The sequence below is a fragment of the Sitophilus oryzae genome, unplaced genomic scaffold (genome assembly GCF_002938485.1).
Source record: "Sitophilus oryzae breed Bouriz unplaced genomic scaffold, Soryzae_2.0 scaffold_179_pilon_pilon, whole genome shotgun sequence".
In the NCBI taxonomy this organism is placed as follows: domain Eukaryota; kingdom Metazoa; phylum Arthropoda; class Insecta; order Coleoptera; family Curculionidae; genus Sitophilus; species Sitophilus oryzae.
Window position 1 is genome coordinate 2,985,851 of NW_022146501.1, and position 15,321 is coordinate 3,001,171.

The window sequence follows — 15,321 nt, forward strand, 5'->3', positions numbered from 1 at the left end:
CCTGAAATCCTGTAGATGTCTCAGAATAGAATATCCTATGGATATCTCTGTCGTATATCTAATGTACATCCAGCTAAGATATCCAAACATGCTCATGATAATAAAATATCCTAACAATATCGTCTAGATGTTTAGGAAAAATAAATAATGTACTACTTTTTATATTACATAAAATGCAATAAACCATACAGATATATTACGTCAAGGCAACAAAATATCCTGTTGGTATCTTCTGGATAATCTGGATATTTATGAGCTTGGCCACTCCCAGTAATACAGAGAATTTAAAACGCCCGCGCAAAAAATTTCCCACAATCCATCTCGACAGTTGTTTGTCGATATTGAATGGGCTTAAAATGACTTCGAAACTAACAAACTGGTTGAGTTTGATCAGTTTTTCTTATACTCATAGTTCTAGCCTTGTTCTAGCAGAAGTTCTATCCTAACCTCAACTAATGTCGAAAACGACGAACAACTCAGGGTCTCACAATGAAAAATTTGTGACAAAATTATAGGTGAAAATTTGTTGAAAAAGGCTTGTACTTTTTATCCTAAACCTATTTTTATGTTTGATCTATTCAAACAGAAATCCTATTTTGAGTTTCTGGAATGTGTGGTGACGTCCCCAACTTCCGACATCAGCTAGACATAAACTGCTAGACTGCACAAAGGGTGGTATAATCTGGTATAATACCATACGATCGAAAAACGGCGTCAGAGGTATTTGGAAATGAAGATTGCCGTTATTTTGTATGTAAAATTATATTGGAATGTCATCGATCGTAATTTTCAAGCCAATTGACCGCCGTTTTTTTCTGATGGCACAGTATAAATTCGCTGAAAGCTCTTTAACTCATACAATAAACTCTTAAATTTTGACGCAAAATTCATTGACATAATATGTAGGTATATTTTAGAGCTGTTAATAAAAATATCCAATGAATAACGTCAAAATGTGATTAAATAAAACTAAATCGCGAACGTTTTACTATAAACTAAGGATGAAGTATTGTCAAATAACAATCCTCATATAATGTCCTAAAAATATTCTATAATGCTCCCAACATCATCCTTGTATTATCCTAGAAATATCCCAAATAATCGTAAAAGGCTTGCCTAGGAATGTCTTGAAGATGACTTCCGATGATATCCCATACATATCCTCCTCTGGTTTTTGGATATCCCTAAGATATTTACTATATCCTTGGTGGATATCCTCAAGATATCTATAGGATTGTGTTGTGTTATATGTGTTGCATTGCCTCCCTTGGCTGCTATAACTGCCTGTATATGTCCGTTCATACGGTCATTGAGGCTGCATATACCATATTGCGTTATGCTTTCTCATTCTTCTTTAAGAACCAAGCAAAGTTCAGTTAATGAAACTGGTACCGCTTCGCGACCTCTAACCCTTTTACCAAGCATTTCCCAAACGTCAAACATGATGGGCAGTTCATGATAGTTTATTATAGTTCACAATAATCACGAAAGCCGCCTTGTCATACTGAAAAATAACTTCATAAAGAAATAATTGAAAAAATTACAAATTGTTGGTGGCAAGTTCATTTCGCTCTTAAAAAATAACCAAGGCATGTATTGACATGATCCAAAAAAGCAAGATGCTCAGGAGACATGGTTCTTACCGTAAAATTATATTTTAGGAATTAGGGCGAAAATAGAGCTTAAAATAACAAAAATATAAGAAGTTAAATTTGACCAAAAATTTCTCCGTTGCGTTTTTTTTTGCATTTGAGTGTAGCATTTAAAAGTGTGTATTATATCACTATTATTAACATCAACACATAGCTTGGCAGTCCATTTATTTACAGTGGTGGCCAAAAGTATGGAAACTTTTTTAATTTGTTATTTTTGCTGAGAAATTAAAATATGAAATAAAACGACTTATATAATCGTGACCTACAAATAATTTCCTACAAAACCTAATACATTTAAATAAAAAATTACAGCTATTTATATTACAGCTATTATTTAAATTTCAAGATAATATAAAAATTACTAATATTTAGTGGAATATCCCTTTGAATTAATTACTTCTCTACATCTTCGTGGCATCGAATCGATCAATCTCGTACAATCTTTACTGGAAATGGCTATCCAAATGGTCCCATAAATTTTCTATGGGGTTAAGATCCGGAGACTGTGAGGGCCAATCCCGTAGTGGAACAATATGTTCATTTAACCAATTTTGAACAAACCGAGATTTGTGCTTGGGATCATTGTCTTGCTGGAACAACCATCTGAGTGGCATTTCTTCATCAGCATGAGGCAGCATATTATTCTCCAATATGTCTTTGTACAAAAAACGGTCCATTATCCCATCAATTTTAACAAGAGGACCAACACCTGAGCGAGAAAAACCCCCATACCGTTATACTCCCACCCCCATGTTTTACTGTCGGCATCTGGTACTTATGGCTGTACCCTGTACCTTTTGGTCTTCGGATATAACGTCTCCCGTCACTACCAAACAGTTGAAACTTGCTTTCGTCGCTAAACAGTACAGTATTCCATTTCTGATAAGACCAGGTGAGATGATCTTGAGCAAATTTAAAGCGGGCCATCCTATTTTTCTTTGATATTAGTGGTTTCTTCACCGCAACTCTTCCAAAAAGTCCCATGTCATCCAACCTTCTTCTCACCATGCGTGCAGACACCGATATTCCCCTTTCACCCTTTTCTCGAGAAATGTCTGTGGATGTTTTTCTTGGATCTCCCATTGATATTCTCTTCATTACTTTCATTGTCCTGTTGCACAACTTTCTTGGTCTTCCTGACTTAAAAGCTGTTGAAACGTTTCCTGTTTTATTAAATTTACGAATTATTTTCGAAACGGTGCCTTTTAAAATGTTTAAATTTTTACTTATTTGAATTTGTTTATAACCGCTCTTGTATAATTCAACTATTTTATTTTTTAAATCCGTAGAGAAATATTTAGACTTGGGCATGATGTTTATATTTATCTGAAGCAAATCGTACCGTTTATCAGCTTAAACTAAATAATTTTAATGTATTTATTTATGGTTTCCATACTCTTGGCCACAAGAAATCTATTGTTCTCCTACAAAAACTGCTAAACAGATTTTTTTCGCTGTGCAATTTTTGGAATACTTTTATTTGTTGATAAGCTGTTCATTTATATTCCTGAGAGTTTAAGCATAGCAATATTTTCTGTGATATTTTAAAAAGTAAAAAGTTTCCATACTTTTGGCCACCACTGTATATTTAGATGGATTAGGTTCTTTCATTAACATTTTTGTATCGTTTATTATTAATAATAACAAATTTAAATAAAATAAATAAAAATTACAATAAGCTTTTCTATGTCGTCAATGAATGTTGACTAGACTCTCAAAACGGTCTCATAATAAAAATAAAACTATTAGGTTAAGAGGATTAGAGTCAAGAAAGAAAACAAGTAGATGAAATTATCTTATTACATATGAGCTATCTCTTGAATTATGAATTATAGAGTCTACTACGGTGATGATTCCCATAAGGGGGGCAAAGCAAATTGTGCAATGTTTAGTTTAAATTGACATTGCTTGAGCTCAGATTTGTTCATTATATGTTATTGAAGGTTCTCGGGATCTAATATTGTATAAAGAATACTGTAAAACTATGATAAAAATGTTAATTAATTTCAAACGTGTAAATAAACAGACTCTGTTTACAAAGAAAGTCTTTAATAGCAACATTCTAGAAGAAAATTCTATGAAAATATTAATGAAGCTCATCTTTTCTGTTTATTTTCGTATATCTTTCCGTGTCGTTTAATTTCAAAGCTGCGAAAAATGCAATTTTAAATTAGGACGACAACTAAATTATGCTGAAAGTGCATGTATAAAAGTGCAATTTGTTGAGCTTTATATTCATAAAGGGACTGCGACATCTCTGACCCAATTAGTAATCTAATTATTGAACTTGATACCTGATTTTTTTGAGCTAGTAGGCAATTATTTTTTTCCATAGCAACTGTTAAAATTGCCTTATATCTATCAAAAATAGTAGATAAAATAGTACTTTAACCGCAAGGGTAGATTAAATGCATGGTACAAAGAAAACAAGGTATGATCGATAGCGGCTCCAATTTCGTTAAGTTTGCGCATACCACCTGTGACGTCATACGCCATACAAAATATATCCATATTGTTCAATTGCCACCCGTGATTGCCACTAATAAAAAAAAGACCTAAAATAGGGAAGAATTAGGACATAACCCCAAAAGGTATGTTTTGACATCGAGCTTGACATTTGAAAAATTATTTTCATATTTTGACACAATCAAATTTCACAGATGACACAATATGTTTGACAATTTGAAATTGGCGCGCAGAGCTTGCCGACCAATAGTGCCGTTTATCACCTGTGACGTAGCGACCAACCTGCGCAATATCATACCTTGTATTCTTTGTATCATGGATTAAATGATACTTTAACAGCGAGGATAGGTTAAATACTTTATTTTTTCTCGCACGTTTTTTAATTGCTTCCATTTTTGAAAATTTTTGTATTCCTTTTCGTAAGTTATTCGGGATTTAAATGGAAGTAGTTTGGATATGGCGTTTGTCGCCTCAGCCTGAATATCTGTTGGTAATTTACTTATTTCGTTTTAAGCCATTTCTGGCTCCAATTCAATCAGCAATCGACACGAAAGATAATTAAAAAATATTGACCATAGACAAACAAATAAAAAGAGACTGACAAATTTCATGGTAAAGAGTGGGAGCGCGTTCCCGTAGCGCAACTCAGAATAACAATTTTGAAACCAATCAGCAGGACCATGGCAGGACGTACGTCTTTATTGCTATCTTTCTTTATTATGTGTGCTTTATATGAACGAGAAAGAGATAGGTATAAAACGTATCGTAAGACATTATTGCACATTCTGGCTGGCGGAATATTTAAATTAGCCATTATTAGTAGTATTCTTTCATTCTGAAACTGAAAATTTTCCCTTAAACTGATTTATTCCCTATACCACGTAAAGGGAGCGTGGTGTAGGGAATAAATCAGTTTAAGTGAAAATTTGCAGTTTCTCTCAGAACGAAACAATACTACTATTATAAGGGAAATTATAAAAAAAGCAAAAATTGTACTGTTTTATAAACATATTTATTTATACATAAAAATAAATAAACTTTTTATAATACAGTAACATAAAATAACAGTGTTTATTCCACCCACCTACCAATTTTAACTGCAGAAGAACTGACTGTTGCAGGAAACAATCGGCCAATTTTTTTAAAGGGCATTAAAAATCTCATTTTCGAAAAAACTGCCTAATTGCAATAACAAAATGAATATCCAAGCAAAAAAAGACTTTACGAGAATCATGATCCTGAACCATTTTCAAGTCCAGTTTTAATCCTAAAACAAAAGTAAAATAGGTATATTAACAAAGTTTCTGGTTACTATAAACCAGCTATAAACTACCTACCCAAAAAATGAAAAATATTAATTGTATTAATTTGTTATGTTAAGAGAGGTTCGAAATATTTTTGACACTACTACTTCTACTTTTTTCTTAATAAGTTGATAAATATAACTACTTACTTTTATTTTGCCGGGTGTCTTTAACATATCTATCAGAGAAAGGGGGCACCCAACCAATACATATAGAAAATAGATGATACTGGCTCCTGCAGCAAATAAAATAACAAATAGTATAACCTAAAATTATAAGTAACAAAATATAAATACCTATATGGAACAAAGGAATTTGTTCCCTATCCATTTCATAAGTCGATAAAATGGAGAGTTAAGAAAAAAAGGTAAATCACCAAAAGAAAAATTAACACGACGAATTGTCATGATGTTGTCATCTTGGTTGTCATGATGACGAAAACGAAAGGCGATTGTTCTAATTTCTATTTACAAATTACGTTTTATATGGCTGCTTCTTTCTCTCTTGTTATATTAGAATGAGATAGTGGGCCCAATAGACGCATTGCGCAGATCAACATAAATAGAACGAAATTTTGCGTTCTGAGTTGCACTACGGGAACGTTGTCCCTCTCTTTGTCATTTAATTTGCCCTTTAATTTGCCAGTCTTTTTTTATTTGTTTGTCTATGATATTGACTCAAAACTGACAACTAAAGAGACAGCTTTATTTATTTGTCAAATTACATAAAAACCAACGCCAACGCAGCACAATATTTTTTCTACTCGTAATAAATTCCTTGAAATAATAATTTCTGAATATTTTTTAAAACGTAACTCGCTATAGACAAAAATATTGTTTTATACACGACGATAAAATTGCATTATCGCCTCCCAAAATTAATTCACTCGCGATTTCATCGCTCGTGAATTAATCTTTTCGGTCGACGATAAAATACCATTTTATCGTCTTGTATAAAAAATAACTATTATTATTGGTTAATTCGTTTTTCTTGTAAGTTTCTTCGAATTCAAATAGAAAAAGAAAGCTAAAAAATCTAACATATTTTTTTTGTTCTTTTTCAAGTTCAAGTTCAAAGCACACACACAGCTGAAAGGAAGTGGACATGAAGTTTCGAGGCACGTCCTGCTGAAAATTCAACCATCGTCGACCGTAGTGGACTGACGAATAGTACAAGAACAATGGATTTTGGTGAGTAGATTATGGTCTTATATCAAATAAGGGAAGTAATCTTTTACACCTTATAGAAAGAGACTCTTCGCAGGAATAAGCTTTATTTTTTATACCTATTTAAAGTCAAACTTTATTAGAGAAAAATCTTAATACAGGGATCCCCAGTTTTATTGAAAACACAGCGTAAATCGAAACCGCATATTTTGAAACACACTTTTTATTACATAAAATATACAGGGTCAGTCTTAAATAAGTGCAAATATTTTTAGGACTGATATATTTGACCGAATTTTGTGTTTTTTAATTATTTTGGAAAATGCAGTTAGAAAAGCATAATATCTTGATAATAATATGGCAACACAGGAAGAAAAAACCGAAATGGTGGTTTTCAAAATTGAAGCAAAAAAAAATATGTTTTTCTAAATTTTATCCAAAAAAGAGTCGAAAATAACTCATTATTTTGGACTTACTGAAGAAACAAGTCGAAGATGTCGAGTAGTAAATGTGTAGTTTATGTAACTAATGTAGTTTTTTTTAAATAACAGTGAAAACATAACCTAAAAGCTTTGTTTGTTGATCAGTTTAAAGAAATAAAAAATCTATATTTTGTGAATTTGTTCCTTATTATGTGATTTTTGATACTTAGTAGTTAAAAATGCTTGGAAGACGTCGATGTCTCCATACCTTGCTCCATACCTTCTGGGAAGAGGGGAATTATGAAGTTGTGGCTTTAGATGTAAAAAATCATAATAATTCTCCTGGAGAATGTCTATGGAGAATTTCTCCATAAGAATTTATAGTTTATTTTGTGTTCAATGTTACTTTGTATTTCGTAGAAAATACACTTTTGTTGAAAAAAAATTGTCTTTTTTTCTGATGTTGTTTAACTTATACAAATATAATATAACTTTATACTTCCATGATAAGAATTTGGCTTGATTTTTGTTTAAAGTCTAAATTGTTTATGTTTTACTATATTTTTGTAGGTAGTTTTTAACGTAGTTTTTGTATAGTTTTTGAAGGTAGTTTTTAAAATTTTAAAACGTAGTTAATACAAAAAACTACGCGTAGTTTTTGGCGTAGTTTTTTTGTAACATAAACTACTTAACAACCCTGATCCATAGTAATATCACCGATTAAGTAATTATATCGTGGGAAAATTTGCTGAAAAGTTTTTAAAATATACAGAAAATTTTAAAAGAAAATGCACGCTTTTCAACATCTTTTTTTTGTGCAAAAAACCCTCATAAACGAGAGACCCTGGGGTCGGATTATACCACCCTTCAAAATATTTGCACTTATCTAAGACTCACCCTGTATAGGTATTGTAAAGAACATTTTTGTCGTTTCTACATGTATGTATAGTTCATTACCAAATAAGCTTTTAGTCACGTGATTAAGCTTGACTGGTACAGCGTTGCCCATTTTAACATATTTTCTTTTAATCAAAAATATATAAACAGTTATTATTTACATTTTACATCAACAAAACTCACCTTCTTAACAGCACTTAAGGGACATAAAGGGCCATTACTACCGCTTTCCTGTTCAAAATATTCTATTAAAGTTGCGATGAGTTTTTTACGGTTATTAAGCTATCTTGTACCCACTTCGCACTAAAAGAGGTTCTAAAAAGAACAAGGTTCGACTGCGAGTAAACATTTTTAAGCTTAAAGTATATTACAATACTATTTATTTAAACCAAAAACTCGTAATACAAAACCAAAGTGTAAAAACGAATTACAATGTCAGGAAATAAATAAATAAATGTGGCAACTTGACATTTTTTACAGCAGAGTTGCCACCTAGATCCCCAGCGGTAAATTCAAATTCCAATTAGTCAGCCCGGCACGAAAAATGTCCATGGTTGGCAACAATGAATTTAAAAATCGCGCCCTCGATTACGTAACTAAAAGTTTAATTGGTATCAAATGTATGTGAACATTATATACATAAAGGTGGGTACTCACTTAGCGAACGAATGCCGAACGAACAACGAACTCCGAATGATTCGTCAAGTGTGTACGTAAATGCGAAGGCGAATCGAATAGCATTTTTAAGTTCGTTTCGCCGTCGCCTCCGTTCGGTCGGAGAGCGGTACATCAAAGAGATTCGCAGTTCGGCGTTGACGAGATTCGCGGATTTTAATTTTTTGGGGGAACTCCGAATCCGAATTTGTATTATTTGCATTTGGACGCTGTGTTTAAGATACATAAGACTTGTATAAGAATATCCAGTTGCTAAAAATCGGTGAGTTAGTGCCAGTCTTTCCTTAGGTGGAATTGCTTAGGTGGAATTCTCGAAAGTTTGTTGACTTTTTGCAAATTTTTTCACTGATTCTTCCAAGTAAAAATTCAAAATCTACAGGAGATATTCTACAAAAATTAATGAACTGTCCTAGATTTCTTCTTAAATCAATTAAAAGGTCCAGCTCCTTATATTTATCCCGACTTTGATAAACCTCTGACATCCAATGTTTTCCTTTTTTGTTTTTTTGCTTTTAGTGATCCCGCAATAATTATAAAAGCTGATGCCGCTATAATTTTGTCACACATTTTTTCTGCTAAACAAACTTACAAACCGACGAAGCCAAGCAAACAGCGAACTTTCTGCATTCGTTTCGGATTTGCTCATTGGTAGGGTACTTGAATTACGGCCGAACGAAACGTTCCTTCGTTGTTCGGACTTCGTTGTTCGAAAAGAACCTTCGTTGTTCGTTCGGCATCGCTCAGTGAGTATGCACCTTAATAAGTACATATTACATTTAAACATATAAATATTGTTTATGCGACAACTCCTTATTAACACGACAATTTTTAATATTTATATTATTCAAATTTTTACTGTCATCTCAGATCGAAGTTGTTAGAGAGGCGCCTCTTGAATGCAAATGTCTCTTCCCTTTAGCTCTTCTTTTTCTATTGCAATATTTATTATATTAAATCCTTTTTTTTTTGCTTGTTTGTTATGCTTAGAGAAGGTTCATACATAATGTATGCTGCGAGACGGTGATGAAGTTATGACCACTTAAAAGGCATTGTCCTTAAACGCTTAAGAAGGCTTTATTAAATAATGTATTTGTCATTGCTAGCGCTGATTGTTACTTGTTAGACAGCTGATAATTTTGCATTTATTTACATTGTAATTTCCGTAAATGAAACCTTGTGTCTAATTAACTTACTTCCTATGTTAATTACAAAAAATAAAACGTTTTTTTAAAACTTTGTGTTTCTGATTAAAATTGTTTTATTTTTTCTATAAGTTATTGATAACTATTAAAGAAAAGCTAACTTAATTAAGGTATTATGTTTCTGGTTGTAGAAATCCTGAGCGGTGTACTAGTTGTCCCAAATATACAGGGTTGTTCACTACATACGACACGGAGTATTGTAGCTAAACGATTAGATTTTTACAAATTGTAAGTTTTTGGTTCGTTGAAGGACTATTAAAACTACAATTTAAAAATATTTTTACAGGATACAGAGTGTTCCAAATAAATAAAAAATATCAAAGTTGTATTTTTTTTTAAACACCCTCTACATTATTACATTTTTGGTTTCGACGATTAAAATAAAGGTAAATTTAATTAAGGTTTAATACGCTTAAACCTTACCGTTTTTGAAATATTTTCAATTTTGTGAAATTACAGTAAAAATTTTAAGGCTTCATTTCTCCAAGGGTATCAAAGTTTTTAATACTAAATATTTACTGAAGTTTATTTATTGATTAGTTATTGTGTTGCAATAATAAAAATTATACTACCTTATACAGAGTGTCTAAAAATTTATTTTAAATAATTATTAGTTTTAAACGGAAATAATTTGTTTAACTTAAATAGAACACCCTATATATTTTAGGAGAATCAAATGCACAATTTAATTGTCTATCAAATTGTATTATACCATTTTTTACCTATATCTTCAAGTTTTCGTAGAAAATGCATTTTCTTATAATTTAGACCCCACTTATCAATATACTCATGGAATATTGATATTTTACATTATTTTTAAAGATGTAAAAATTTTTAAAGAGTACAGATACTAATATTGTCGATATAGTTCGTTCATTTCATTAAAAAATAAAAAAAAAATTAAATATTTGCTAAAGAGGAGATCAATTAATATGATTCCAGTATTCAAACTACATTAATTGACTGTTTGCGTTGATTAATAATAATAAAATTGCTCTAAATACTTTTTTTGTGTTTGTGTATTTCACCCATTTTTGGCACAAATCGAGGGGATTAGTCAACCGAGAACAATAAACAAAATGCTTTGTTTTCGTTTTCCAAAACATTTTGTGACATTTGGCGTATGTGACGTTTAATCCATCATGCATCGGTAGCGTAGCGTATTTTAAATCTGATGGAAAAAATGGCGACTGATCCCAGAGCGCTCACAACTAATCGGCGCGTTCAGCAGAAAATTAGTGATCGCTGCGGTAGCGCTACGTCCTGATGAACGCGACCAGTGTGGTAAAAAGTAACACCTTAAAAAAATTATTTTGTTTTTTGACGAATGCTTATTTATAACACCAGAGACGATCATTTTCATAACTTATTAATATATTGATTTCTGATTCAAATCCACATTTATTTACAATAATTTATTAACTGACACGAAAGAAATAATGGTGGTATATTTAATTAATTGTATATTCTTTTATAAAGATTTAAACAATTTTCTTTTTGTATATACAAATGGACTAGTAATGTACAATAATAACAATGGACTAGCACCTGTATATTTTGTAAATTTGTGGCTTTTAAACCAATCTAAAACGTCAATATTCCATGGGTATATTGATAAACGAGATTTAAATTATAAGAAAATGCATTTTCTAAGAACTTGAAAGGATAGGTAACCTATATTTGCAGGGTTGGTAAGAAAGAAATGATAGGCAATAAAGTTTATTTTAGTTTTTTTTTCTAAAGAAAAAAAATCATTAAATTTGGGGATTCATGTGAACATAAATACACTTATTGAAGAACCGCTACTGTTTTATAGACAACCAAAAGCATACATTAATGAGGTCTGTCTGAGTTTCTGTAAACGATCACCTACTAACCCAGCAAAACAAATACAAAACATACCATACGTTCTCATGACATTCCAGCACTGAATTCTGATTAAAGCGATTAGCATTTTATCGAACTGCAAGAGGTACGTTCCCATCATTGTGTATCATTCACTGACTCTTTCGTGGCAATTATATGTATTGATAATTTATGAATGAAGTGTCTCCTTTAACATTTCCAGATTACATTGTTACGCATTTTCGTGAATCTTTACCAACTACCGATTCTTCCTTGGTTTTCCATTGTTAATAATTCTCGGTAGGAACAACTTAAAAACCATATATACACACAAAGAACTATAGGTATAGTCTGTCCAAATATATTATAGCGTGACTTCTAGTCTTCTTCTTAAGACTTCTAGCGTGTACTCGCGACTTCGTTCGCGTCGAATTAATCATTTGTAATGGTGATGATAAAGCAAAGCAAGAGTTTACATTAACATACAAACTGGATAAAATTTTCTCACATTTATATCAGCATGAGAAAAAAACAATATGGCGATATTATTATATAACTTGGTAATATTTGAGGTGTAGTTTCATCTCGTTGGAATTTGACTTTCGAAAAATCCGCTTGCCAAAAATAAGCTTTTTACGTCAAGCAGTTTAAGCAGAATCGTGGTTAATCAATTACTCAACTTTTTGGAACACCCTGTAGGATTTTTTAAAAAATTTCGAAATATGTAAAAAAACAAAATAAATTATGCGTGTCCAAGCGTTTTCCCAAAAGACTAACTGTTTTTTAAATAACAAATATTGTAATATTTGAGGGGCGTTTTCACCCTCTTGGAATTTGAGATTCGAGAAACCCCTCCTTATCGAACCTCTACACCCCACAGTCAATCGGTTTGCCAAAAATCAGCTTTAAATGTCAAGCAGTTTAAGCAGAATCGTTATTACTCAATGGTCATATTTTATGAAACACTCTGTATAAATTTTTAAAAAATCTTAAAATATGTAAAACAAGAAAATAAAATATACGTGTTTAAGAATTTTTCCGAAAAACTCACCGGTTTTTAAATAAAAAAATATTCTAATATTTGAGGGGTGGTTTCACCCCCTTAGATTTCGAGTTTCGAAAAATCGCTTCTTATCGAACCTCTACACCCTAAAGTCAATCCGTTTTCCAAAAATCAGCTTTTTGCGTCAAGCGCTTTAAGCAGGATCGTGATTAATCAATGACCAGATTTTTCGAAACACCCTGGATACATTTTTAAAAAATCTTAAAATATGTAAAAAAATAAAATAAAATATACGTGTTTAAGTGTTTTTTTCGGAAACTTGGCCGTTTTTTAAATAAAAAATATTGTAATATTTGAGGGGTGGTTTCACCCTCTTGGAAATGTAATGATCGAAAAAAAGGTGTTCTATGAAATCAATGAAATTCCCCATATAATTTTATATATAAAATGACAACGATCTTCATGTCAAAGCCATCGCTGACGCCTTTTTTTATCATATTGTATTATAAAATAATAGTTAAATTTTCAAGATTCTAACAAGGTATAGTATGTTTTCTCCGTGTACACTGCCTATCTGTTTTCGATATCGAAGGAGCATCTTAACATGCGTCAATGTCCCTCCTTGAACATCCTGTCGGGACTCTTTGGCTAAGTCGGGGTACCTGCCACTTCTCCCACCACTTTTTCTTGGTCCACCCAGTCGGTCCCGCAACCTTCCAAAAAATTAGTATTCCACAGTGTGACACGCTTGGATATGTATAACGCCTCCTCCTCTCATTTGTGAAGTGCTTGTTTTCAAAGACAGAACAGTGATGTTTGGTGGTACTACTTTTTCGGGGATTTTTTCGGAAATTAATCGTCATATTGGTACTATTTTTAAAAAAATTATGATTATTTAAAAATAAAATAAACGTGTTTTTTCCAGAAAATCCTAGTTATTTTTCGGTTCCAACCGATGAGCCGGATTGTGCTTCTAGTCAGATCAGAAGAAAAAACAGACAGTGTTACTCAGAAAGTAACTCAGAATCATCACTCACGCGGCAACTCACACCTCCAAGATGCAACAACAGAAGAGAACTACGAAATTTTTTTAGGTAAGTAATTTTTTCGTGAAAATTGGTTCAGATTTTCAACAAAACTTATAAAAGTAGGTGCAAATTTGAATATTTCAAGTTAATTATTAATTATTTTCATTGTTCTTTCATTACTTTCATTGTTTTTTTCATTATTTTCATTGTTTTTTTCATTATTTCCCATTATCATATTGATAAATGAGGTCTAAATTATAAGAAAATACATTTTCTACGGAAACTTGAAGAGATAAATATTTTTCACTTTCTTTGCAGTTTAAATGGAAATAACTACCACTCTGCTCATTTTAAATAAAATCCCCTGTATATTCTTTGATTTTTGAATTCTAAAGCTTCATTCGGAACCTCTAAATTAGTGGAATAAATTGGCTGTTTTAATTATACTTTTGTTTACTGTGTGTATGAGACACACAGTATAGAGATTGGATGACATATAATTGACAAATGAATCAGAAAAAAACAACCTTTTTGCCATGGTTAATTTGCTCACAAATATGACAAGATATTCCATGGGTATATTGATAAATGAGGACTAAATTATAAGAAAATACATTTTCTACGGAAACTTGAAGAGATAGGTAAAAAATGGTATAATACAATTTGATAGACAATTAAATTGTGCATCTGATTCTTATAAAATATACAGGGTGTTCTATTTAAATTAAACAAGTTATTGCCGTTTAAAGCTAGTAATTATTTATAGACTTACTCTGTATAAAAATGTATAATTTTTATTATTGCAACACAAAATTTAGTAAATAGAAATACTTCAGTGCAATATTTGGTTTTAAAATCTTAAATATACCTAGAGAAATAAAGCATTAAAATTATTACTGTATTTTGACAAAACCCTAAATATTTCGGTAAGATTAAAATGCGGTAAACTTTAATCAAATTTTCCTTTATTTTAATCGTAGAAACTAAAAATGTAATAATATACAGGGTGTTCCTTTTAAAAAAATACAACTTTGGTATTTTTTATTTATTTGGGACACTCTGTATCTCGTAAGAATATTTTTAAATTGTAGCTCTAATAGTCCTTCAACGAACCCAAAACTTACAATTTGTAAAAATCTAATCGTTTAACTCGAATATTCCGTGTAGTATGTGGTGAACAACCCTGTATAACCAAGATAAGAAAGGAAATGTAGCCTAAATGGTATCAGAAAAATATCTGCTTTGGAGATGGTTAAATATATTCAAACCTTATTGTGTTGAAAATCTGTACAGTACCCATCTTAACAAATTTGTCTATATTTTTTCATTCTCATTTTGTCTTACAGATCCATCAGCAGCAACTCAGCAGACTCGAACCAAGAGCTTTTGATCATGGGCGAGCCACGTCTGAGCGACATGGCTCCGGACTTGGCCTTCAAACACCCCAGCAGATCCAATTCTTTAAAGAGATCACAAGAAAACCCTCAGTTTTTACCTCTAATGCCAGCTTCGGAAGAGCATTCTGACGAATTGGCTCAAGAGGACGAAGTCTTTCTTGAAGAAGATAGTGCAAGATACACAAATATCAGTGCTAGCAGAAGGATAAGCAATGGAAACTCTAGACCAAAAGGTAGGTGCATACAAAGGAACTATCAACC

General features: G+C 31.7%; 1 protein-coding gene across 2 annotated transcripts in view; it reads left to right on the forward strand.

The window, feature by feature from the left end:
* Positions 1-6,487: 6,487 nt before the first annotated feature.
* Positions 6,488-15,321, forward strand: part of LOC115882700 (phosphoinositide 3-kinase adapter protein 1) — a 73,092-nt gene continuing 64,258 nt past the window's right edge. The window contains exons 1-3 of one of the 2 annotated variants that reach the window (XM_030900916.1): positions 6,488-6,615; positions 13,561-13,729; positions 15,010-15,293. In XM_030900916.1, coding sequence (XP_030756776.1) covers positions 6,606-6,615; positions 13,561-13,729; positions 15,010-15,293 — 463 coding nt within the window. In that variant the 5' untranslated portion in view covers positions 6,488-6,605. Of the gene's footprint in view, positions 6,616-13,379; positions 13,503-13,560; positions 13,730-15,009; positions 15,294-15,321 lie in introns of those variants that run through there. The other variant, XM_030900914.1, reaches the window with a different exon arrangement.